This window comes from Pogoniulus pusillus, chromosome 26 (genome assembly GCF_015220805.1).
Source record: "Pogoniulus pusillus isolate bPogPus1 chromosome 26, bPogPus1.pri, whole genome shotgun sequence".
Taxonomy (NCBI): Eukaryota; Metazoa; Chordata; class Aves; order Piciformes; family Lybiidae; genus Pogoniulus; species Pogoniulus pusillus.
Window position 1 is genome coordinate 5,990,415 of NC_087289.1, and position 25,172 is coordinate 6,015,586.

The 25,172-nt window shown below is 46.2% G+C and overlaps 1 protein-coding gene and 1 long non-coding RNA gene across 7 annotated transcripts in view; one reads left to right on the forward strand and one right to left on the reverse strand.

The window, feature by feature from the left end:
• ABCC5 (ATP binding cassette subfamily C member 5) overlaps window positions 1–25,172 on the reverse strand; it is a 79,625-nt gene that overhangs the window by 12,531 nt on the left and 41,922 nt on the right. For 4 of the 6 annotated variants that reach the window (XM_064164953.1, XM_064164952.1, XM_064164951.1 and 1 more), the window contains 8 exons: window positions 24,415–24,601; window positions 22,526–22,615; window positions 19,418–19,607; window positions 18,067–18,226; window positions 17,588–17,666; window positions 15,895–16,008; window positions 14,708–14,872; window positions 12,436–13,990 (listed from right to left, as the gene is read on the reverse strand). In XM_064164953.1, coding sequence (XP_064021023.1) covers window positions 13,889–13,990; window positions 14,708–14,872; window positions 15,895–16,008; window positions 17,588–17,666; window positions 18,067–18,226; window positions 19,418–19,607; window positions 22,526–22,615; window positions 24,415–24,601 — 1,087 coding nt within the window. In that variant the 3' untranslated portion in view covers window positions 12,436–13,888. Of the gene's footprint in view, window positions 1–96; window positions 249–1,103; window positions 1,245–7,651; window positions 8,583–12,435; window positions 13,991–14,707; window positions 14,873–15,894; window positions 16,009–17,587; window positions 17,667–18,066; window positions 18,227–19,417; window positions 19,608–22,525; window positions 22,616–24,414; window positions 24,602–25,172 lie in introns of those variants that run through there. The other 2 variants (XM_064164959.1, XM_064164955.1) reach the window with 2 other exon arrangements.
• LOC135186850 (uncharacterized) lies at window positions 8,839–14,510 on the forward strand. Its single transcript, XR_010307126.1, has 3 exons — window positions 8,839–9,481; window positions 9,682–10,927; window positions 12,472–14,510. It is a non-coding gene; the product is annotated as an uncharacterized LOC135186850 (long non-coding RNA).

A 25,172-nucleotide genomic window follows, 5' to 3' on the forward strand; every position in this document is an offset into this window, starting at 1 on the left:
TATTAGTAACTCAACATATTTACTACGTATAACACAAAGAACTGCACAGAAATACAAACAGCAGAATCAACTCAAGCAACTCTCAGCAAATCTTACCTTGGACCTATATCTGCATGGATAAGGTCTCCTGCCACCAGAGCCACTAGGTAGGCAGGAACTGGATATTCCATGTAAAATTGATATACACCTTCCTCTTCTAAATAGGTACTTTGGGTGGCACTCATCAACACCTGTATGCCTGCTGGAGCCTGGAAGATCAACATCATACACATCATCACACTAGATGATCACAGATGAATGACTACAGCACAGATCTTGATGAGGTTTTTCATCTCTGCCTGGAGATGCACATTAAAAGCAAATTAAAATGTAAGATTTCTCTGAGGTTTTTATACCATAAGCTACTTAGCCTGTGAAAACATACAAAAAATATTATTTCTCTTCTATTGCATGGGTTCTTGTCCCAGCTGCCTCAAAATTGCCCACATATCATAGAATCAACCAGGTTGGAAGAGACCTCCAAGATCATCCAGTCCAACCTTGCACCCAGCCCTAGCCAGCACAGGCCCTATGAGGAGAGGCTGAGGGAGCTGGGATTGTTTAGCCTGGAGAAGAGGAGGCTCAGGGGAGACCTTATTGCTGTCTACAACTACCTGAGGGGTGGTTGTGGCCAGGGGGAGGTTGTTCTCTTCTCTCAGGTGGCCAGCACCAGAACGAGAGAACACAGCCTCAAGCTGCATCAGGAGAAATTTAGGCTTGAGGTGAGGAGAAAGTTCTTCACTGAGAGAGTCACTGGACACTGGAATGGGCTGCCCGGGGAGGTGGTGGAGTCGCCGTCCCTGGGGCTGTTCAAGGCAGGATTGGACGTGGCACTTGGTGCCATGGTCTGGCCTTGAGCTCTGTGGTAAAGGGTTGGACTTGATGATCTGTGAGGTCTCTTCCAACCTTGGTGATACGGTGATAAAAAATCCAGCACATTTTACAGCCCTAAATGTCACCATTAACATTTTATATCATGTGTACACACACAATGGCACTATGCTTTCACCAGCTAACAGCAGCTAAGTGCTCCATGAACCATTTATAACCATCCTGTCACTCACCTTGACAGTAGCTGAATAGGTGCATTTCACTGCTGGCGTGTCGAAGCAGGGGAAGAAGGACCGGTTACACACCGAGTGGCCCTGTGTGAAGACAAACGGCTTGGCATTGCCATATGTCAGCTCTGGATCCAGCCACCAGATCTATGGACACATGAAGAGAAGAGGTGAAGGAAAGAGATGAAACCACAAGGAAGAACTGGCAAAGACCAAAAGCTGAAATCAGTAGGGTGGTGAAGGAGAAGAAACATCTCATCTGTGCAGCTCCCTGGATGAACACCTCACAGAGGGCACGTTTCCATTTCTAACAATACATCTTTCTACTCCTGCTTGTTTGTCATGACTACTCAGAGTAATTCCTTTACTGTCCAAACTCTGAGTGGTGCCACACCACATAGTATCTTCCAGCCACCCACTATTTCTGTTCTACCAATTTGCTTGGTTAATGACAAGGCCCTAACAAACATCCATATGATCTATGCTCAGAGGGAGCACTCTGAATATCTTCATGGTTTTAATTCAATGTGAACAGGAGTAGCACGGGTCAGGTAACTCAAGCTGGGGGAAAACCAAAACAAAACAACCAACAAATCCAAACCCACAAACAAAAGAACCCTGAGTCTGAACAGTGTACACAACATTATCTCTGACCTTGGCCCTGACCTGCTGGCTGAAGCATCAAATGTTTTGACACTATTCAAAGAAGTCATTATATGTAAGAAACATCTGGTCAGTGGCACTGAAGGCCTCTTTTTACAGAGTGGATAAGGATATTCTAGGTGGTCACACACACACAAAAATCCCCCCAAACCCAAATAAAACAACAAACCCCATCATTAAGCATGTCAATTTTCAGTACCAAACAGCAAATAAATCAAGAGGCAGAGCCTCAACAAATAATTACAACAGGACTTGGAAAAGTGCAGATATTTGCCTTTTTGGTTTTTTTCTGTTTAAAATGTAATGTTTATCCTTTCACATGCTCCCTGCCTCCAACTTTGAAGTATAAGAACAATTTTAAATAAGGATTTTCTTGTAATCCTAGAACTCTGGAGCTGAACTTTTACAGAAAATATCAAGTATTGTGAAACTTGCAATAAAAGTTGCAACCACTGGAACTCTTGGGAGCAGTTAGGAACAAAACTTCTGAGCCCGCTGGATTCTTAGATCAAAGCAACCAATAAATCTGAATTCAGGGAACAGCAGTTTGTGAAGACACTAGTTTAGTTCTGGTCCTCAAGAGACAGCAGTGAAATACAGAAAAGAAGCCTCTGCTTCTCTACTCTCTCTGTTGTCATTTTATCAACATATTACAATTCTCTCTGTTAACCTCTACAAGTCAAATTTTTCTCTCTTCCCCTCTGTCCTGTAAGGTTATTCTTTGTCATCATCTTCCCTTGCCTTTAGACCCTTTTCCTCAGACATCAGTGTGCTCTTCTCCCAGACCATCCACTCCAGCAGCACTCCTGTGGATCAGGTAACACAGCAGCAGTAGCAGCTTTCAGTTATTCACGCAGAGGTTCACCCTTCCACTGGCAAATGCTGGGCTTTGATTTTTGGTGTTTTGTTGTTTTTTTGTTTTTTTGTTTTTTTTAATGGGAAGCATTACAAAATTGAAAACCTTTATCTAGAAGTAAAATTAATCTCAGAGCAACATTCTTATATTAAATTTGTTTTAAGATTACCCTTTTTATTTGCAATTCTGTTGGGCCAGAAACATGCTTCAAGCACGACTTCTGAGGAACTTACACAGCAAGAGCTAAGGCTGTGTGACTCTTCATATCCATGTGCTGCATTTCAGCACATCACCAACAAAACCCCCAGGCCACAGCTGAGATGTATTACACAGCTACAGATTTCCACTCCATGGATACCTGCATTTCACAGCAACAAATAACATCTCTGCAATGTGACATTGTGGAACTGGAGACAGCTATTCCAGAAGGCATTTAAGGGCACGTCTCATTCAAACTCACAGTCTGAAACAACAGCTTCTGCCCAGAACATACACTTACATGAAAACTCAAGTGCTATGATTTTGTCCTTGGTAGTACTTTTCTAAAGAGACAAAAGGAGGCTCAGAAATTAAAGTTTTAAGATATGCCCCAGTACCAAGTTTTAAAAACACTCCTCTGTCCAGCAACTCTGTGCTCCTATCACAAAAAGTTTGACTTACAAACTGTGTCGTTGGCCTTGCTATAAAGAATCACCTTCAAAATGTTCTGTCTCCTTTGCAGTTGGGAGCTAACAAAGAAAACAAGGAGACAAAACACCACCAGACCTAAATTGCAACACTAGAGTAGGAAGGAAAGAGTGTTGACAGATGATGCCTTTAGAGCAGAGAGATAAGGGGAAGTTCTCAACCACTGTAGGAACAAAATACAAGCAGGAACCAAGAAGCTAATTCTTGTTTACAGGGAAATCCATAAATTAATGACCATTTCTTTTCAACCAGTCCCCCTTTGTGACGTTGGGTTGACGCTAAGTGAAGCACCAAACCCACAGGCCAAGAGAGAAGACATTTGTAGAGGATGAAGTCTTTTTTTCCCCTCTTTCCTAATGTCTGCAGCTACATAGCAGTCCTCCCTCTCTCCTTCCAGATGCACTTGGAACAATGATGAAAGTTATCCTGAAACAATATAAATAGATCTGCAATATAAATAGACCAGGCTGTGCTGCCAGACAGAGGCAGGACTATGGCCTGGGGAAAATAAGCAGCATCCCAGAAAGGAGTGCAAGGAGCTGGGTACTGAGGGGGTGGAGCAGTCCACAGACACAGAGCAGCAAGGGAGGCCATATCATCCACCCTGCATCCAAATCCCTCCTGTGCTCACCTTCAGAAATATACACCACCTCGTAGTAATGCTCACTATCTTTATCTAGCTTTTCACAGATTCTGGAGAACTCTTTCACACAGTAAAGCTTTCTATGATGAATTTCAAGTGAAAAAAAAAAACCCAACCTGCTTAGTTCCTCTGCTGAACAAGAGTTCTTGGGCAGTCCAAGTTTCCCCCTAGCCTCATACTGCAAAGCAGCTCATGCTTTACAAGGCACCTGCCAAGAATATGATTTTTACAGAGTTGCATCATAGTGTTCAGAGTCTTTTACTCAAATCCAGCAAATGACAAAGGCAATTAGTTAATACTCTCTCGATGTTAAATCTCTCCATGCTTCTACCCGCATTACTGATGATGCTGCTGTGCCACAGCTTCTGTTCTAGACAAATGAGCCAATCCATCAGATGGCAAAATAAACTGCACATCTGTGATGCAGAGGATGTGACAAGGGCAAGGCCCAACTGGTCAGCAAGTCACTCTTGGAAGAATGAGGAGTCAGGCTAAGTCTAACAGAACAACAGGGAAGCTTCCAGCACTGCAAAACAAGCTGTCATTTTTGCTGAATTATGAGGAAATGCTATCATTTCTCACACCAGAACACAGAGCAGAGTTTGCATTTAAGGTTGCCATGAAAAGAAAACAGCAATGATGTTGCCATGTGCTGCCAAATCAGAGGTGCAGCACAATGGGCAAAAGACAGATGCAGATTTTTCTCTCTAGAGGGAAAAAAAAAATCTCAAATAGTATCCATAGGACCAAGAAGTAAGAGGTGAAGGAAAATAAGGAGAGAAAGAGCAAGACTGCTGCCACTGACACACCTGATCAGTGTGTGCCTTCAGCCCACACCATAAGAGATACACAGACAGTCTGGCTTCTGATGCAAACTGGTGATGTACCAAGCATATGGTTTCCTAACAGCACAAGGAGCTGGAATGCTCCGTGGAAGGCAGATTTAATCTCTCAGCTGTCTCTCAATGTCCATCAAACAACCAAAGATCCTGGCACCTTCCTCCACGCAAGAATAATAGGACAGTCAAATAACACATCCTGATGGCTCAAACCAAGTATACCAAGATTCCAGTTTTAAACAGAATACTGTTTCTGCTACTGAGCTTGCTGCCAACACATCCATGCTGCACTGTAACATCAATTTACTATTCTGGAGGTCCCACAAGTAGGCTAAGAATCCCATGGAAAATAAACCTTGATGCAGAAAGATTATATTCAGAGAAAGGCCAAAGAAAACAGAACTTCAGAAGGGAAGGGAGGTCTAACTGTAAAGTTGCTTCGCTTATGCAAAGTTCTGTGAGGAAATACACTAAATGTGAGTATTATCTGGCTCAGTCTCTTACATGTATGGGTTACTTGTCCCTGTTAAAATTCAAGGATAAACAACAGCAGTGACATTGCACTACAATAGTACAAAATCACTTTGGATCAAAAAAAAAAAAAACCTGTAACAGTTCAGTGTGCTGAACATGAAGGGTCAGAACAGGTGCTTGAGGACAAATATTTTGCCAGCCAAAATCTACAATAGTGAGTGAGGAAATCTGGTATGATTTATGTCATTGAGCAAGCCTGCTTCTGCTTTCCAGTATCACTTGAAAAGGGCAGTACACGCCCCTGACACTGTAGCCATCAATAATCTTTTGACACTAGTCCTTGTAGCTTCATTTTGACTGAAGCAGTAGATGCCATTAAAGACATAGCAAGGACTTCAAAAGACAGGGTAAAGCTTTGCTAGCTCCTGTCTGATCCAGAGGAAGTAAGGCAAACAACAGCTGGCACGGAAAAAGTGCTCCACTCTCAGCATCTTCAGATACTTAACATCCATCCTGGACAGTGTGTGGGGCCAAGGAGGCAACATGTTAACACCAGGGAGACTAAATGGATTTTGTATCAGTCAGCGCCCACCACCTACCCACACTTTTCAGGTCATTACTGAAACTGTGTCTCAAATCAGTGTGCTGTTACATCTGAGATCATTTCTCCACAGGCAGCGGAACTGTCGACCCCTTTGGCAACTGGGCTAGCAAAACCCAGGAGAGAGCACAGGCTAGCCTAAGACAAAACTGCTTGTTCAGGAGGAGCAAAGTATGTTATCATATGCTTTGAGAGGTACAGCTCAGGCGGACTGAGAATGGTTACACAGCACACAGCAACACCAAATTAGCTTTAATGCTCTCCTACCAGAAACAAGGCATAGAGTGGACAAAAGAAACAGGTTTCTTTATAAAGTCTTGGAATAAAAATAAAGAACATCCTATGTGCCCTACAAGACAGTTTCCTTGTACCTCCTGAGTGCAAAAAAAACTACACCTGAGTATTGTACAAGGAAATACTAAAGCCAAGAGCTTCAGATGGGAAAAAAAATATCCTTACTTACAAGTACATCTGAACTTTTAAAGTGCCAGAATTTCATCTCATATCTGCACTTTTAGGGAAGGACCAGCACGTTAAAAGGTCACCACCTAAAATTCCCTATCTTGAGGAAATGTATTAAGAATATCCAGATAATTCTCAGAATTAAACTACTTTTGTAAGCTTCAATATGGTATTTAAATTGGACAAGAAAAGATCCTAAATCATTCTACTCAGCAACATTTTCCTAAGGAAAAATACAGACTTGCTATCGGGTTACTCACATTATGTTTAATTCCTGGTCCTGTTAAATACATTGTAATAGTCAAATAGATCCACCCATTTACTGGATCAGTGCAACAGCAATACCAAACCAGCAGGCTGAGAGTCAATTCCCTTAGGTGCGACAGGGGCATCGAAGTTGCAAGACTCTCAAAAATAAACCAAACCAACCCCTAACATTCCCTTTGCAACCAGATTCATGATAGCTCAATTCCAACCTGAACAGCCAACACAGTAACAGGAAGAACTGATGTTCCAGTGATAACGTTTTATGAAGTTATGACAGTGAAAACACAAACACGAGATCTGCTAAACAGAACCTTAAAGTCCATGAACTAAGTGCTTCTAAACGCCAGAGGTTTACAAGAAATTACAATTACAAAGCATCTCACAGCTTCACAAGGCTAATCCCACTTGAAATGGGTGGTTTGGGCCATTTCTCATATCCTTCTCGACACTAAACCTGTAGAAACAAGTGCAATTTCTCCCAGCTCTTCTCAAAGCTTCTGATCGTGCTCACTGGAACCTTAACCAAGGTGTGCAAGACCTGATTTTGTAAGCACCTGGCAAAACCCACAGGGAAACTCCTGTATTTGTGGATGACGTCACTTGTCCTCAAGAACTCGGTCCAGGCAGGAGTTTTCAAACTCCCACGCCCCTCCCCCCAGACTGCAAAGCCCTTAAAGGACTACAAATTTAAAAATACTACCGCCTTGGGGACCAGGGCGACGGGCTAAGGAAAGTGGCTGGCCGGGTCGGCAGGAGCATCACCGCTGAGCACGGCGTGGGACCGCGCAGAGCTGGGTGGCAGCGGCCAGAAGCCCGGCACCGAGCGCTCCTGCGGCCAACGGTAAGGCAACAGATGCTGCTGGTCAGCGGACAGAGAAGGGAAGAGGCTGCGGCGGGACAGTGCTGCGGGGCCAGGTTACTTCCCCGACGGTCAATTGGAAGAGGAGGGAAAACATGAGAAAGGCGCGAGTGGCTCGTGGGAGCTCCCCCAGCCGCCCCGGGACTCGGCTCCCTGTTTTCCCTCCACATCTTTCTCTCCCTCCCCGCCACCGCGATACTCACGGCGGGGCCGTCGGCAGTAGTGTAGCGGACGATGATCTGGAAGGGTTGGTGCGGCTGGAGGGCAGCAGGCAGGGAGACAGTGAGAGATGAGCCATAGTCAGTGAAGGGGTCCACCCTGAAACCAAGCGGGCAGGCGGCGCAGGGCGGCTGGGAGAAGAGGGGCAGCGGCGGCGGCGGCTCAGCGGCCACAGTCGAGGGGCTGACAGGCGTCTCCCCTTGGGAGGAGGCGGCGGCGGAGGGCAGTGGGCCGGCAGCGATGCAGGGAGCAGAAAGAAAGGTGGCGGTGGAGGGCGGGCTGGCGGCACAGGGCGGCACGCAGGGCGGCGGCGGCGGCGGGCAGGGTGGCGGGGGCAGCGGGGCCGGGGTAGCGGCGGTGGCCTCAGCAGGCGAGAAGACGAAGGAGCAGGGCTCTTCTCCCGCCGGGGCGCGACGGTAGGCGGCCGAGAGGACGTGCAGGGCAGGGTGGACGTCCAGCACCAGGGCTTGAGGCTGAGGGTGAAGCGCACAGAGCTCCAGCACCAGGCAGCCCGCCAGAGCCCGCGCCTCGGGCCGCAGCTCCAGCCCCAGGTGCAGGTGGCGGAGACTGAAGAGCTGCGAGCTGGAGGCCGACGCCACGTCCGGCGGAGGCTCAGGAGGCGGTGGCGGGGCCGGTGGCGCCTCCGGCCCGGCCGCAGAACCCTTGCGACAGCAGCAGAGGCCGGGCGGCCGTGGAGCCGGAGCCGCCATGGAGCGGCGACGGAGGAGGAGGTGGTGGAGGCGGCGGCTGCTATGTGAAATCCATGGGCGGGCGGGGAGGAGGGAGGCCCCGGCGGCCGGAGCGACCGGGGCGGGGAAGGGAAAGGGGAGGCGGGGGGGGCTGGAAAGGGCCGCGCAGGCCCCGCGGCGGCACCGGCCGAGGGAGCGCAGGGCCCGGCCCGGAATAGGCAGCGGCGAGCACGGCCGCCAGGCGGCGCCGCGGGGGCGGGGGGGGCGCGGAGGGCAGCTCAGCCTGCCGGCTGCGCGCGCAGCAGGGGGCGCCGCCCCCAGCTCCCGGGCGGGCCGTGCACGCGCACCGTCCCGAGCCAGCGCGCCCCGCGCGCGTGCCCGCGTCCGGCCCCCCCTCCCGCCCCCAGGCAGCGCGCGCACGGTGCGCACCCACGCGCGCAGCCCCGCGCGGCAGAGCCTCCTCTCGGAGCCGCCGCTGCGCCCCTCCTCGGCCCGGGCCGGCCCCGCTTTGGGCACGGCCGGCGGCACGGCCGCGGGGCCCCGCTCCGTTCCCCCACCCACTCATCCTCGCAGGCAACTCTGCCTCCTCCGCACTGCCTAAATGCTACGTTTTCACCTTCCCCCTCGCTTCCAGGATAATCAGCCCCAAAGCCTCCACACCGCGGCTCCCAGCACGGCTGATGCACGCATCCTCATCCCACCAGTACCTATTTCGGCTTCCTCCATCCTGCTCCTGGTCACGCTCCTCAGCTCTAGCTTACAGTCTAACCCTAGCTTCCCTTTCTGAGCACCTTATATACCCCCCGTTTTCAATCTCTTTCCTCCCATCTCAGTGCCCGCAGTTATCTGCCTCCAACGCTCACTACCCCAAAGTGCCCCCAGATCCCAGCTCACACATAACACACTTTACTCTTCCCCACCCCTCAAGGCAACCAATCACACACCATCCACTGCTGCCTTCCCAGATCAGGACGGACAGAAACCACAAAATCACTATCTTTATACAACCGCTTGTTTCTTTGCATGGCAACAGCAGGAGACAGTACACTGAAAGGAAATGTGATTCCAACTCCATGGAGCCCAAAAGCAGCACAAGAAATCTCTGCCCCATGTAGTGACACTTCTGTAAGTTACTTTCACTGATGTTTTTCCTTCCTCAGCTGCCTGATCAGCCTCTGTGACAGATGATGCTAGAACATTTATTATACTGTGTGCTTCTAATGAACCCGTAGTGGTACACTCTAGAAGCCTCCCAAGCCTTACAGTAATGACAGCAGCATCTGCACCAAGTTCCAAGTGAAGTCACACTGTATTTCTCCCTGCAGGAAGAAACAGTGACCCGAGCACAAGACAGCTGCCATCACCAGCTGAACCAACTACAGTATTATCATAGACTGACCTGAAGCTGGGACTGAAAAGAAAACCTTTGTGCAGTTGTTTATATGTAATAAAACTCACACTACAATTACAGTAGCAGCATTCTGGGAAGCTCCTTTCCAGACAACATTAATGCCAGCATTACAGCCACCCAGCATCTTGGCATGTTCTTTGGAAGCACCTACAAGAAGCAGTTTTATTTTGCCTAATCCCCTTTTAACTAAGGGAAGCTTTTTGTCCTGACACCTTTTCTCCCCACACTCTCCTTTTATAAATCAAGTTTCTGTGTTTTATCTTTTCCTTCTGATACCTTCCCTCACTCTTATCACTTGCCTTTTGAAATCAGTGTGGGTTCTTCTAACTTTTGCTCCTAGCCACACACTAAGACTACTTGATCTCCCTCCAGCTCTCATCTAGGGGTAGTATTCAAACCACAGTCCCAGCAACCTCAAGATCTGACCCTATAGAGTCCCTTCTGAGAATAATGGTGACATCTTTCTCAGGTGTTCAAGCTAGCACAAGTTCAGGGCCTGTCTCTGGACTCAATTACACCAATCTAACTCCCTTGGGTGATTTTAATCAAAACAGAGGTAGAATTCTTCTGAAGTCCCAAGCAGGTGAAATGTTTCCACACATCACACAGACACACTCTAAAAGTCTCTGAGCTTATGGTAACAAATGGGGGTGGGCTGCACTCACTGCATTTGGACAGAGTAAGTAAAACCAATGCAGCTGCAGTTCCTGAGGGTAATACAGCAGACTAATTATCACAGGCATATCTGTCTCACTTAGAGACACCTCTGGGTCTTGAGCCACAGCCTTTGCTCTGTCCCAAGAAGGACATGTTATCTCTATGCTATTTTGGGGTGGGATTTCCTTGAGGAAAGCCTCTGGCCCAATCCCACACTCCTATGCTATTCCTTGTACAATAAATGCTATACATTCTAAAGAAGGATCCAGTTCTTGAAAATGCACACCATCATCCTCTTGCAGAATGCTTCAAAGACAGATATTTCAGTCTCATTTGTAAATACTGATGTTTCTTCTTTCCACCTCTGTGGCAGAGCCCTGGACCAGGTCTCAGCTTGCTCCTGTGGCTCAGGATAGAAGCCAATTTAAAAAAAGAAGTCACTGCTGCTCATGTAAGAAGCAATACTACTGTAGTGTCTGTGAGAAAAGTGCCAAGTGAAGCAGGTAAGTGATTACAGCACGAAGAATGTTTCCTTCTGGCCATCTATCTCAATTCCAAAGTAGCAATGCAGAAGCTAAGGTTTAACAAAATGGTTGAGCTAATCCCTGCTGTCCACAGGTGACTGTTTGCCTGCTCCATATCTCAGGCATTTGTTTGACACCTCGCTGAGCTATTTCAGCTTGCTGAAGCAGCAGGAAAAGATTGACCTTTTTAGGAGAGCATAACTGAGAAGCAGAAGTTTTCTCTTGCGCCTATGCTAGTGTCACAGTTAGCACCTACTAAAAAGAGCAGCCCCACTTCACCTCCCTTCCAGGTGTGCCTTCCTGTCTCCTTCTTTGCACAGCATTTCTGCTTTTGGAGGGTGAACTTTCTGCGAGTTAGCTTTCTGAACTGAGCCACTGCTGGACCAGGCAAGAGCCACTGCTGGCTTCAGGAAAAGTGGTAGGAATTCCCAGCCTGGAAAAAGAAGGAGGAGAAGATCAGGATGGCTCCTTTTTTGTCCAGAATGCCATTAGCTTAGCCTTAACTGCAAAATGAAGCCACGCTCTGAGCCCAGAGGCTCCTGAAGACTAGATACATTAGCTTGCCTTGGTCAAAAGGAAGTACTGGCATTCATAAGCTAAACTGAACCCTCTTAAGCAGATGCATTTCATGTTCTCTCCCTCTCCGCATAAGGTATTCAGAGCCTTCATCTTCACATTCTACCCAGCCCTACTTTGAGGGAAAGCAGGGCATTACCTCTTTGCTCTACTGCCCCTGCTTCCTAGTTGCTTTTTGTCCTGAAGTTTCTTATCCAAAAAGAACCCTCCACTTAGCTGGGTGTTCTCTGGAGGGGCATTTTACTTCTCCCTTTCCTAACCACAACATAGTCACTTTGTTCCTTGAAGTGTGTAATACTGAGTAAAACGGTGGCCAGTTCCTGACACTGAGTAAGCCTGTGTCTAACCTGTGAGCAGAGAAAGATTTGTGCTAGTTCATTCTTGCTTTGGACAAGACAAAGAACAAACTGCGACAACTGGTGCTTTTTGTGCTATCTCGAAGCTGTGGTCTGAACTCTGTTAATGCTATGATTTGCCTGTGATGATGGTAGGTAGGGATGGTTGTTGCTGTGATTTGCAGTCACAGAGACAGTAATGCTTGAAGGGTGAGAAAGCAGAAAAACCTGAGCCTAAGAAGGATCTTCTGTATTCTGTCTGACCTCCTCCCTCAATACTTGGCTTGAATACTTGCACTATGAATTATTACTCACTGTACTACTCAGCACAAACATACATATATTGCATGTCACCGCCATGCTGGAGGGCACAAAAATTACCCACTAGATTTTTAAACAAACACTTCCACTCTGAAGGAAGAAGAATTGGGCTATGGTGCACAGACAAGACAAAAAAAATACAACCAGACCAAAAAACCCCAACACACTCAAGCCTGCAAAACCTGTCCCCCAGGGCTCAAAAGAAGGAGAAGAAGTCATTTGTGTGCCCGAAGCAAACCACTCAAGGCGATAAAATTTACAAAACCCAAAATAGTTTTATTTACTTTTCAGATTTCTGCCTCAATGAGACATTTTGCAAACATGCTAAGGCTACAAAATGTCCAAGTTGACAAAGACATGCAACGCTGACCATTCAGTAAGTCACAGCTATCAGAGGAGCGACTGCGCCCACCTGGGCCACAGATCCCGCCAAACAGGGACAGTGTACAGTGATCATGGCAACGCACTATGCAGGACCCAGTAACCTGAGGTAGGTCTCTTTACAGTAAGAAGACAATGTCCTACACCAGTGTTACATCCTGATCCACAGGAACGTGTCTAAAGTTCCAGAAGATGTGGGGTGGGGGGACTGTTTCCTTAATGAGTGTGCAATAAAGAAACAGGAAATATTGATGTCGTTTAACCTTAGTATAAGTGAGAAGAACAAAGAGTTAAGTGTTACCCATGCCAATGAAAGCCACCCTAAACCTCTGAGGAGTGTTAGCAGCTTCAAGATAAAGGAGTCAGTCAGCTGAAGCAACTCTGAAAAGGCTTTCCTGCTAGCACAGAGGGTATGATTTGAACCTTATGATTAATTTGTTACAGATCATTCCACGAACAGTTAGGTTTTGGTTGTGTTAGATCAGCGAAGCAGGAAGAGCTTGGGCTTGCTTGCATTAAAGTTATCCCTACTGATACAGTAAGAAATACTGTATCAGGACACTGAGAGAATCTGAGGTCTTCATGCAACCCTGAAGTGGTTCTCCACTCAGGAGAGCACAGAAAGACCTTGCTTTGGGAAAGCATCATGGGAAGCAGCAGCCGCTGCCGTGGTGAACCTTAGCGATGCTCCAGATAGCTTCGACAGATTACAATGCAATAGTTACACCACAGAGTTCTTCCCCCCTGCGCGAGACAACGAAGATGTGACAAGAAAAGGACACTATTGCAAAGCTTCACTTCCACTCAGACACGCAGAAAATCCAGCACTAGGAAAAGACCAACTGTAAGAGACAGAAGGGCGTCTGATACAGTCTGATAGAGCCAGATCTCTGCTACCATAAACTGTACAAAAATGATAGAAAAGAATATGCACTGTTATTAACACAGTGCTTATTTCAATACAAAATAAACAGCTTACATTTCCACTGTAAATATAGGCTATGTACAGAATTATGTATAGATATAGCTACATGTATAAAGCTTCATTATAGGCCTCTGATACATTTATAACTATGGCTCCCTGAGCCACTTGTAGAGTGCATTCAATAACGAAAAGTTAGTAACATGATGAGGGAATAAATACAACAATAAAAACCAATGAAGAAATCTTCTGATGCCGTTTTAAAAACTTCAGCTTGACACATTGTGCTAAAAATTAAAAGATGAGAAGGCAATAATCTGCTTGGAGGAGGAGGAGGAGGAAGAGCTGGCCTGCCACAGACAGGGAATGTAGCTCTCCAAAATTAAAGTGACTTTGCCCTGAATTTTAGCCCTTGACAGCAACCTTGTTCTCCGCAGCAGCAAACATAGCATAGAAGCGCGAGTTCTCGTTGGCCAGAAGGGCAGATGGCGTGTCGAATTCCACTACCTGAAAGCAAACAAGGCAGGTAAAAAGCATGTCAGTAAAGTCTGGCAGCAAATGGACTCCCACCCTTTGGGCTTGTGATGCAGCAGTCAAGCCAAACATGGCATTCATCTTCAGAAGAGACAGCAGGCAACGGAAGTATGCAGCTTTATGCATACACACTGTAGCTGTGGATGCTTCAGACACTGTGCTCAAACACTGGCATTTCCCAGCCAGAAGCAATCTCTGGTTGCTCTGACAGAGGCAGATGCTATGAGGTTTTTGCCTTCTCTACCTATCCCAAATGCCTTACCACCAAAGGCAACTGTCATATTTGATTTGACTGTTTATGATTCCCATATGGAAGCTTGAGAGGTGGGTAAATTATCTCTCTTATGCCTGGTTGATAGGACAGGGCTACATCAAAGTAATTGGAAACTTCCACTGAGCCCCAGCAGAGATGCTTACATTATTACCCAATCTCAGAATTAACCTACAAAAGGAGTTTGAATAACACTTTTTAATAAAAGAGACTGTTACTGTATCTTGGAGTACATTGCCCTCTTTGATCTTGTATGGTCAGGTACTAACTGATTTTATTGGGGTATTATTACCAAGAATGTGAATGAACACAGAGGATTTTCTACCCTGCTGTTCTAGCTGTTCCTTCAAGTTGAGCCTGCACATATGGCATCACAAGACTGCAACAGGAACTGCAGCCACAAAAGCCATTCTGCTTACCTGTCCCTGTGTTAGCACCATGATCCGATCAGAGCCCAGTACTGTATGCAGGCGATGAGCAATTGTTAACATAGTGCAGTCTGCAAATGCCTCTCTGATAGTCTCCTGGATCAGTAAGTCGGTTTCTGTGTCCATAGCAGCTGTTGCTTCATCCAATATCAAAATCTGAAAGCAGCACATAATCCTGGCTGTTACCCACAGTACTGCTTTCCCTCCCTGAACACACAAATATGTAGAGTTACTGTGACCGAGAGCTGTCACAACTGGCAATGCCTGCTGAGCTGTGGTCACAAAGGTAGTTTTCACAAGCACCCTTTATGTAATTGCCCTCAGAGTTACCCTACAGATCACACTTGTGTTTTATGGTCACGTTCTGGAGCCACAAGATGTTTGAGTTCTGACCTGGCCCTCAAAAGTTTCCACTACTTTCAGTTTTGCCTTCAGCAGCTAGATCTGAAATACAGATCTTACTAGTAAACTCATCTGACACATCCTTGGTGGTGACATTCCTTCCAGAAGGAGTCAGTGCTGACTAGCTTTCTTATGCCAGAAAACAATTACCCCCTCTCAGACTCAAACTGGAGTAGTGTCATGTCAAAGTTAAACAAGCCTTGGCTTTGTGCAGGTACTGCAGAGAGAGCAGCAACATCTGCTGAGTAGTCTGGCTTTAAAACAGATACAGAATGAACCTTGAAATATTATGATGTGCAATGTTTAAGAAAAAAAAAAGAGGTTAAAATCAAAATCCTTGTCAGTCTCAAGGCAAAAATCCTTTCTCACTGTAATTATTATTTGTCTTCCATTCCTGTAAGACCTTTAACTCACTGGTCTCAAATTGCCCTCGAAGACGACGTTTTAGTGGAGCACTGTATAGAAGGAAAATACTTGGCTGACATTCACAAGAAAAGTGGAGGGAAAGAATCTGATGCTAACCAGTAACAGGACACTGAATAAATGAGGCCAGCCTGACAGCCTGTTGTTAACACTAAGCAGCAATACCTTCCTGACAGCAGGACCTTACAGGAGCTAGCAGCTGGCTGCAGATCCCTTCCTCATTGTTCCAACTCTACCCTTCTCTGGGTCACAAGAAGCATTAGTGTGATTCCTCTAGCACAAAAACCTGCTCACCTGCATCTCAATCTCACCAGGCTGGTGTCTCCAGCTATTTCTCTAATCACTTGGCTCACCTTGCAACGGCGCAGCAGAGCTCTGGCTATGCACAGTAGCTGTCTCTCTCCAACTGAAAAGTTTTCCCCATTTTCCATCACTTCTGAATCAAGTTTCATGGGCAGCTGGGCAATCTGTATGGGATAGAAGAGACAAAAAAGTCATAAGAGCATGGCACAGACTTTTTGTACCTCTATGGCATGAGACAAACAGTGACCCCTTCTGCAATTCAAAATTTGCCCATGTACCAAAACACAGAATCACCAAACTGTTTTGGTTGGAAGAGACCTCTAGGATGATAGAATGCTTGAGTTGGAAGGGACCCTAAAGATCGTCTAGTTCTAACCACTCTGCCATGGGCAGGGACACTTCCTACCAGGCTGCTCAAAGCCTCACCCAGCCTGATATTAAACGCTCCCAGGGATGAGACATCACAACTCCTTTGAGCAACCAATTCTAGTGTCTCACCACTCTCATAGTGAAGAACTTCTTCCTAATGTCCAATCTAAACCTTCCCTGCTCTAGTTTAAAACCACTGCCCCTTGTTCTATCACCATATACCCTTATAAAAAGTCCTTCTCCAACTTTCCTGGAAGCCCCCTTTAAGTACTGGAAGATTGCTATAAGGTCTCCCCAAAGCCTTGTCTCCAGGCTGAACAGATCCAACTCTCTCATAGAATCAGCCATGTTGGAAGAGACCTCCAAGATCATCCAGTCCAACCTAGCACCCAGCCCTAGCCAATTATCTAGACCATGGCACTAAGTGCCTCATCTCGTCTTGAACACCTCCAGGGACAGTGACTCCACCACCTCCCTGGGCAGCCCATTCCAATGCCAATCACTCTCTCTGGCAACAACTTCCTCCTAACATCCAGCCTAGACCTATCCTGGCACAACTTGAGACTGTGTCCTCTTGTTCTGTTGCTGGTTGCTTGGGAGAAGAGACTGACCAACCACTGACTGTCACACTTTGCTGTCCATCTCTCCCTGTCCCCGCTGGGGAAATGAGCAACAAGCCCCAAATGCCAGAACAGCAGCACTAAATGCCTGTGACTCAATGACAGCTCCTCAGATACCACTAGGACCAAGCTAAAGGAGTTATACCTATCTCAGTTATCAATCTTGGAACAACTTAAATAAAATGTATCTAATTTCTGAAAGCAAGTGGGCCATGTACAAAATCCTATCAACATAAATACACATCTCATGAAGAGAAGAGAGAACCTAGCCCTCACAGGAATTTCTGCAGCCTGCATACCACAGCCACTTGACTTACAAGAGAAGAGCTGGAAATGTCAAAGCAGTCAGACTTGCTGCAGAGGACCTTGCAAAGGGCAGGGTTTAAGTTCAGTATAACTCTGTGTGTGTATGACATTTACACTCACAAATGTAAATGCAGAATGCACACCTAAGACACACATAGAAAAATATCACCTGAAATACTGTAACATCCCTGGAGGCCAAGTGATGAAGCAGCACTTTGCTGTGCTACGTTAAAAACTACACACCCAGTATATGGCATGTACTCAAAAAGTATCAGTCTGATAAAATCAGGAAAATTGTGTGGGGGGGTAAAGCAAATTTCAAACATCAAACAAAGCATAGACAACAAGAAAAAGCTTTACTAAAGGTCTCTGAAGTAGCTACTGAGAGAATAGGTTGATTTGGAAGCCAAAGCACAAACACTTAACTCTTAGGGCATGTAATACTTACACACTCCTTCATGTGAGTCCTTTCCAATGCATCCCAGATTTGTTCCTCACTGTACTGATTGAAAGGATCCAAGTTTGATCTGGAGTGGGAGGGGAAGAGAAAACATCGGCAGAGTTTTTATTGTGCAATGAGTGGCAAAACATCCAGATGGATGATTCCCAGCTAGCCTTCTGCTGCCAGAATCAATTTGCCAAGGAAATCAGATGTTCCCAGCACACTAAGGTTAAAACAGGCAAAGAACAAACGAGTAGAGGTGGAAGACAAAAATAGATTAACTTCAGTCAACTCTAAAGCATATGAAATGCTTCCAGAGAGAACTGGACTGCACTGGGCCAGCTAAAATCATTTAGCTGTGCTTTGATACAAACCCAGAGAAGTCAGGATGCCTGAGATGTAACAGCTCATCAGGCAACTGTTTGAGTTCAAGTACCTGCTGGTAGCTTGCTTAGGCCTTCTTATCTCCTTATGGTCTCACTAACCTCACAGTGCCACTGAACAGCACAGGTTCCTGAGGAATTATTGAGAGTTTGCTGCGAAGATCTGCCAAACCAATGTCATTTATTTTCACTCCATCAATTTTAATGCAGCCTCCAGACAGTTCGACCAGACGGAAGAGTGCCATTCCAAGGGAAGATTTCCCTATACATTTGAGGCAGGAAGAAAACCACATTAGTGTTTCTAAAGAGCCACAGCAGCTTTGAGATGATAAAGCACTTGAAAAGCTGCCCATATGTCAGAGAAGTGTTTTAAAACACCATAAAGTCCAGATAAATAATGCTGGTAAGTGTTGGGGTTCAGCATTTAAAACTTTAAGCAATTGTAGGGGCAGTTTCTAATAAGTTCTCAGAGAAGCTACCCCAACCCCACTACCAAAACTTTGCCTCATAAACCCAACATAGCAACATTAATTGCTTGCTTAGAAACTACATCTTGGCTTTGATTTAAGTCCTCTCACAAACAGGTGGATGAATTCTTCACATTACAGACTTGTGAGTTAGCTCAGAGCCAAACCTGGCTGCAGCATCAGTACAAAATTACAAAAAAGATGAATAAGCTGCAATGAGCTTCTCAGTAGCATTCTGTGATGGCAAGGGGATTGAGGTGTTAAAACACAGAATCATAGAATCAACCAGGTTGCAAGAGACCTCCAAGATCATCCAGTCCAACCTAGCACCCAGCCCTATCCAGTCAACCAGACCATGGCACCAAGTGCCTCATCCAGGTTTTTCTTGAACACCTCCAGGGATGGTGCCTCCACCACCTCCCTGGGCAGCCCATTCCAATGCCAATCACTCTCTCTGACAGCAGTGTCCTCCTAACATCCAGCCTATACTTCCCCAGGCACAACTTGAGACTGTGTCCCCTTGTTCTATTGCTGGTTGCCTGGGAGAAAAGACCAACCCCACCTGGCTACAGCCTCCCTTCAGGTAGTTGTAGACAGCAATGAGGTCACCCCCGAGCCTCCTCTTCTCCAGGCTGCACACCCCCAGCTCCCTCAGCCTCTCCTCACAGGGTTTGTGCTCCAGGCCCCTCACCAGCTTCACCACCCTTCTCTGGACACATTCCAGCACCTCAACATTATGAGCACAGTGGCTCAGGCACAGCAGATACTCCTCTACCTCCAACAGAAACTTGTTTTCATTGTTGTTTACAGGGATCCTGGCTATGCATGCATATGAACAGCAGCCACCACTGACACTGCTGGAGCACTCCTGTGCCATCAATTTATTCAAACACAAAAGACAGAGGAGAACCAATATGAGTGCCCACTCCACTCCCATCCCATTCTTTGCAAGTAGCAATTTAACTCTGCTTGATGCTTTTCCTTACCAGAGCCTGTCCTGCCCACAATGCCAATCTTTTCCTTCGGTTTGATGGTAAAGGACACTTTTTTGAGTACCAGAGGGAGGTTCTCTCGGTACCTCATCTCTGCATTTTCAAAAACAACTTCCCCTTCCTGTGGCCAGTCCAGAGGAGGAGCTTTATTCTTAATTCGAGCAGGAGCTTCCAGAGAAAGTGTCTTTAAAGAGAAAAACAGATAGAGTTCAGCTTACAGTAAACAAAACACCAGAAAGGAACACTATCAGTTGCAGCACCCAGCAGGAGTTCTTCCCTGCAGGCTTGGCCTATATCAGTTTATGATGAGCTGTGTGGCTGGATGCAGGCTCAGTGGCTCAGAAATGTGCTGTGTTACATCGACAGCATCACTATTGCACTCCTGCTGCCTCGATAATGACACTGGTCCAAGCTATGTCCTTCATCAATGGAATTCAAAATGTATTTTAGGCCTATTATTTATGACCACAAGCCTGTGGAGTTTTGGGCACTCCAAACACTGGATGTTTCTGGATGCAAAATCTACTGTATTTTTATGTCTTATTTGCTATGCTATGCCAGAGTCACCTCTGCTGATTCTGACACAGAAGAGAATGCCCATGTGACACACTGCATAGCTGCTACCCTCTTCCTTCTCTTCCTCATTCTCCCCTGCTCTATTAAACCACTAAGTCAGTCAGGCCCCTTCCAGCTTGCTCACTTTAGCCACTAAACAGGTCCCTCATTAACCAGTTCAGGCCAACCAGAACTGCAGAACTTCTGACCACCAAACGTGCACTGTTTATAGCACGTTTAGAACAGAGACAAGGCTGCTTGCCTACATTTGGCATGAGCAGCTTTGAAGAATGGCAGAAACCTGCTGGAAAGCAGCCCTGTGCAGAAGGACCTGGGAGTCCTGGTGGATAAGAAGCTATCCATAGGGCAGCAATGTGCCCTTCTGGCCAAGGCAGCCAATGGGCTGCTGGGGTGCACTAAGAAGAGTGTGTCCAGCAGATCAAGGGAGGTTCTCCTCCTCCTCTACTCTGCCCTGATGAGACCTCACCTGGAATACTGCATTCAGTTTGGGCTCCCCAGTTCAGGAGGGACAGGGATCTACTGGAAAGAGTCCAGTGGAGGGCTAGGAAGATGATTAAGGGGCTGGGGCACTGCCCTATGAGGAGAGGCTGGGGGATCTGAGGCTGCTTGGTCTGGTGAAGTGAAGATTTAGAGAGGATCTAGTCAATGTTCATAAATATCTGAGGGCTAGGGGTCAAGAGGGAGGAGACAAGCTCTTTTCAGTTGTGCCCTGTGATAGGACAAGGGGTAATGAGTATGAACTGCAGCACAGGAAGTTCCACCTCAACATGTGGAGGAACTTCTTTACTATAATTGTCACAGAGCACTTGGAACAGTCTCCCCAGAGAGGTTGCAGAGTCTCATTCTCTGGAGACTTTCAAGACCCATCTGGATGCAATCCTGTGTGACCTGATTGTGGTCCTGCTCTAGCAGATGGTTTGGAATTGATTTCCAGAGGTCCTTTCCAACCCCTAACATTCTGTGATCCTGTGAAATCTTGTCATGAGATGTCACATCACATAACTCTAAACACATACAAAGCAAGAATCTCCAACTGAACCAGGCTCTGTCAACTCTTTTATAGTCACTACAGAGAAGCTAGCATTTCTGGAGTGTGGTTCTTCTCACATAAACACTTGGAATGGGTAATAAATTGCTCTCTGGAGATACCCATTTCCTACACTGACTTCAGAGAGCTCCCACAGGGACTGTATCAGTTGTGGACATCTGCAGCATCTAGTTAAAGCCAGATTAATTGTACCCCAAAGGTTTGAGCAAAACAGCAGCCTGCCACAATAATACTCCCAACTCTTTGAGCTTGGTGCTCCTAACAGCAACCTGAGTGCCCCCACTGAAACAAGTCTGCATTTTGTGAGACAGAATCTGCATGGTGCTTCAGTGCTCACCCACCACCTCAGCTCAGACTCAAACTAGTTAGTTTCATAGTAAATGGCTCTCTAGAGGTCTAGATAGGAAAAAAATAAAAACCAAACTGCAACAAGTGTTGCTTAACAGTGACATAACAGACAACAACATAAAAACAACTGCCTACAGCTATAGGTTTTGCCACGGGAGGCCTGACAGTGATAAATCCATCCCAGTGAGAGGTAATAAGCATCATTTGGCACACAGCTTGTGTGGTCACCAGGCCTTCCACACACAAAAATTTCCTACTCAGATACCACCAGAAGATTTATTTAACTAAAAGAGTGGGCAGTTCTATTTTTCCCCCTCTTCACTATTAAATCCACAAGCTAAAAGAAAACAACAATCTACAAATAGCAACCAGAATTACCCCAAATTGCACAGATTTACCCAATAGATCCAACTCTCTCTCCAAAGTGTTAAGTGAAAAAACCTCCCTCCTCAAAGACCAGGCCCAGTAGAAAGCTTTCTCCTGGCTACTCTTTCCCCACTGACACACACCCAGCTCTGCACACACAAATCCTCGTTGTGGAAAAAAGGGTTTCAGACATTCAGAGCAGTCTGGTAACCATTTAGCCTGGCATATTTCTCACATTTAGCCTAGCACATTTGTCATGTTTAGAGTGAGAGCAATTCCTTGGCTTGAAGCATATGGAAATACGTTATAGAAGATAGCTGTGGAAGAAGGAGATGAAGCAGAACTACATGGAGATAAAGTAACAATTATCTGTGTTTAAATGAAGGAGCTCCATTAGGTTTGGAATGAAACTTGCCAGAACACCATCCTTTTGCTTTAAAATACTGTACTCAATTCTTAGTTACCCCTTTCACACACTCCACTCAGTGTCAGCAAACTTTAAACTATGTAACTTCAGCAACGCCAGGCAAGTGATGCCTGCAAGCTGTAACCCACCAGGCCTTGTGCCATTCATCCTCCCAAGGATGAATGGCTTATGTACTTGATTCACAAAGCAATTTCACTCCTCAATATTACAGCACAAGATCAGAGACACACATTCTGCACTAAGCTAGGCTATGGCTGATTTCCTGTTTTCAGACTGTTCCTTGCATTGCTGGCACAGGAGGTTTTTCAACAGGTAGCTGAATGTATAATTGTCCTACCTTGATATAGTGATCAATCCTCTCCACGGAGGTGAAGCGAGCTTCTGTCTCTGAGGCAAGTCTAACTGTAAACTGGAACAATCCTGTTAACTGGAGTGATGGGAGAAAACACAGACAAATTTAGAGAGCTGTGATTTATTATTCAATTAAGAGACAAGACTAAGGGATAGTGCTGCCAACAGGACCAGGGAAGTCATTCTCCCTCTGGACTCAGCACTGGTGAGGCTGCACCCTCAGATGTTGTTTTCAGTTTTGGGTCTCTCACTAGGAAAACTCTGAGGTGCTGGATCATGTCCACAGAAGGACACTGGTGAAGACTTTAGAAGACAAGGCTGAGGGAGCTGGGGTTGTTTAGCCTGCAGAAAAGGAGGCTCAGGGGAGACTTGTTTGCTCTCTCTAACTCTGTGAAAGGAGGTTATAGCAATGTGGATGTTGATCTCTCCTCCCAGGTGAGAAAGAATAGGGTGAGAGGAAATGGCCTCAAGTTGTACTAGGAGAGACTTAACATCAGGAAAAAGATCTTCACAGAACAGGCTGCCCAGGGCAGTGTTGTAGTCACTATCCCTGGAGGAGTTTAAAAGATGCAATGCTGAGGGACGTGGTTTAGTGGTGGACCTGTCAATACTAGCATAATGACTGGACTTGATCTTTAGGGTCCTTTCCAACCTAAAAGATTCTCCACTTGACACAAGAGCTCCTGGCACTGGGCACCATACAGCTAAGGTGTCCAAAGTGAGTTAATTTAATTCTGAAATACCTATAACTTCTTAATCACTTGGAAAGCTGGTAGTTTAGGAAGGTTTCCCACAGCAACAGCTTTAACTATAAGCTAAGTGCTGGAATTTCACTTCTCTACCACCAGGAGGCAGAGAAAGGCAAACAAACAGCTCTTAGCCCTGCAGTCTGACCCCCACAGCTCCAACGCTGGAGGCGTGAAAACCTAACTGCATTAAAGCATCCGTTTGGCAGATGTCTGATAGATCACCAATCCAGTTTCTGGAAATATCCATATACTTCAGATGGCAATTTTCCTAAAGACCTTCAAACAATGTCTACTTCACCTTTTAGGAAGAGGCAGCTCCTCAAAAGTCTTAAGCACCTAGCTCCTGATAATCTGGCTGCTTGCAAAGTGTCCTGACTCTGAATTGCTTTCTCTCTGCTACCAGAATGGTCTCTTTTCCCATTCAAGTGCATTAATGGAAGTTTTCAGTGGTGTGGTACTTTTACAACTACATTAAATGAGAAATTCAATATTACAGTCCATGGACATGGAGTACTGTGTCCAGCTCTGGAGCCCTCTATACAAGAAACACATGGAATCAATGGAGTGGATCCAGAGGAGAGCCACAAAAACAGTTAGAGGGTTGGAGCACCTCTGCTACGGGCTGAGGGAGTTGGGGTTGTTCAACCTGGAGAAGAGGAGGCTCCAGGAAGACCTAGTCACCACCTTCCAGTACCTGAAGGGAGCCTGCAGAAAGGCTGGAGAGGGATTGTTTACAAAGGCCTGTAGTGATAGGACGAGGGGCAATGGTTTGAAATTAGAGAAGAGTAGATTTAGATTGGATGTTAGGAACAAGTGCTTTACAATGAGGGTGGCTGATCTGTGCTAAATTGTGTGGTCCTGCTCTGGCAGGGGGCTGGACTCAATGATCTCCTTGGGTCCCTTCCAACCCCTAATATCTCATGATCACATCCTGTAGCACTGGAACAGGTCGCCCAGAGAGGCAGTTGAGGCCCCATCCCTGGAGATATTCAAGATGAGGCTCAACAAGGCTCTGGGTGACCTGATCTACCTGATGATGTTCCTGCTCACTGCAGGGGGCTTGGACTAATGACCTTTAGAGGTCTCTTCCAACCCAGATGATTCTATGATTCTGTGACATACTCACCTGCACAGCATATGAGATAGCCAGCCCAGCATATGCAGGAGGAATCTGGCCATGCATTAAGACAATCATGAAGCCAGTGGTTGTGATAAGAGCAATGCTGATAATGTCCAGCCGCACAGCCAGCCAGCGCATTGCACAGCTGAACAGGTAAAACGGTGCCTGATTGTCATCTAGGAGCTCCTGATACCTGAAACATATAAGGAAAGGTTAGACCTCTACAAGCCTGATGCTCTACAGAGAGTAGAGCTACTTAAACCCTTGCACCAGAACTCAGAGTGGCAAGACTAGCCTGTCATTGACATAAGTCTCAAACTAGAGCGTGAAAGTAGGGCTTAGACTTTCCTAAATAACATCAGATATCTACATAACTCAGAAGTCAAATTACCAAGTTTCTGTATACAACTATGAACTATACTGAAGTGAATCCAAATTCAGGGAGTTCATACACATTCACCACGATTTCATCCATGCAAGATCTTCCAGAAGATGCTCAATGGCTACAAATTAGTCTACAGGTAACAGCAGCAGCGCTTCAAAATAGTCACAGGAGTTACTTTACACCCAAGTGGAGAAGGAAAGTTGCAGTAAGTTTTGACAGAACTGGTCACACTAATTGAAACACATCAGTAACCAATTTATAGTCCTGACTTTGTGGAGCTGAGGAGGCATATTTAAGGGGAGACAGTTGAGAGGTTAACAAAGCCGATAACTACGTTTTTCTGATCATCCAGCTTAGTTCTACACCACTCATTTCTGCA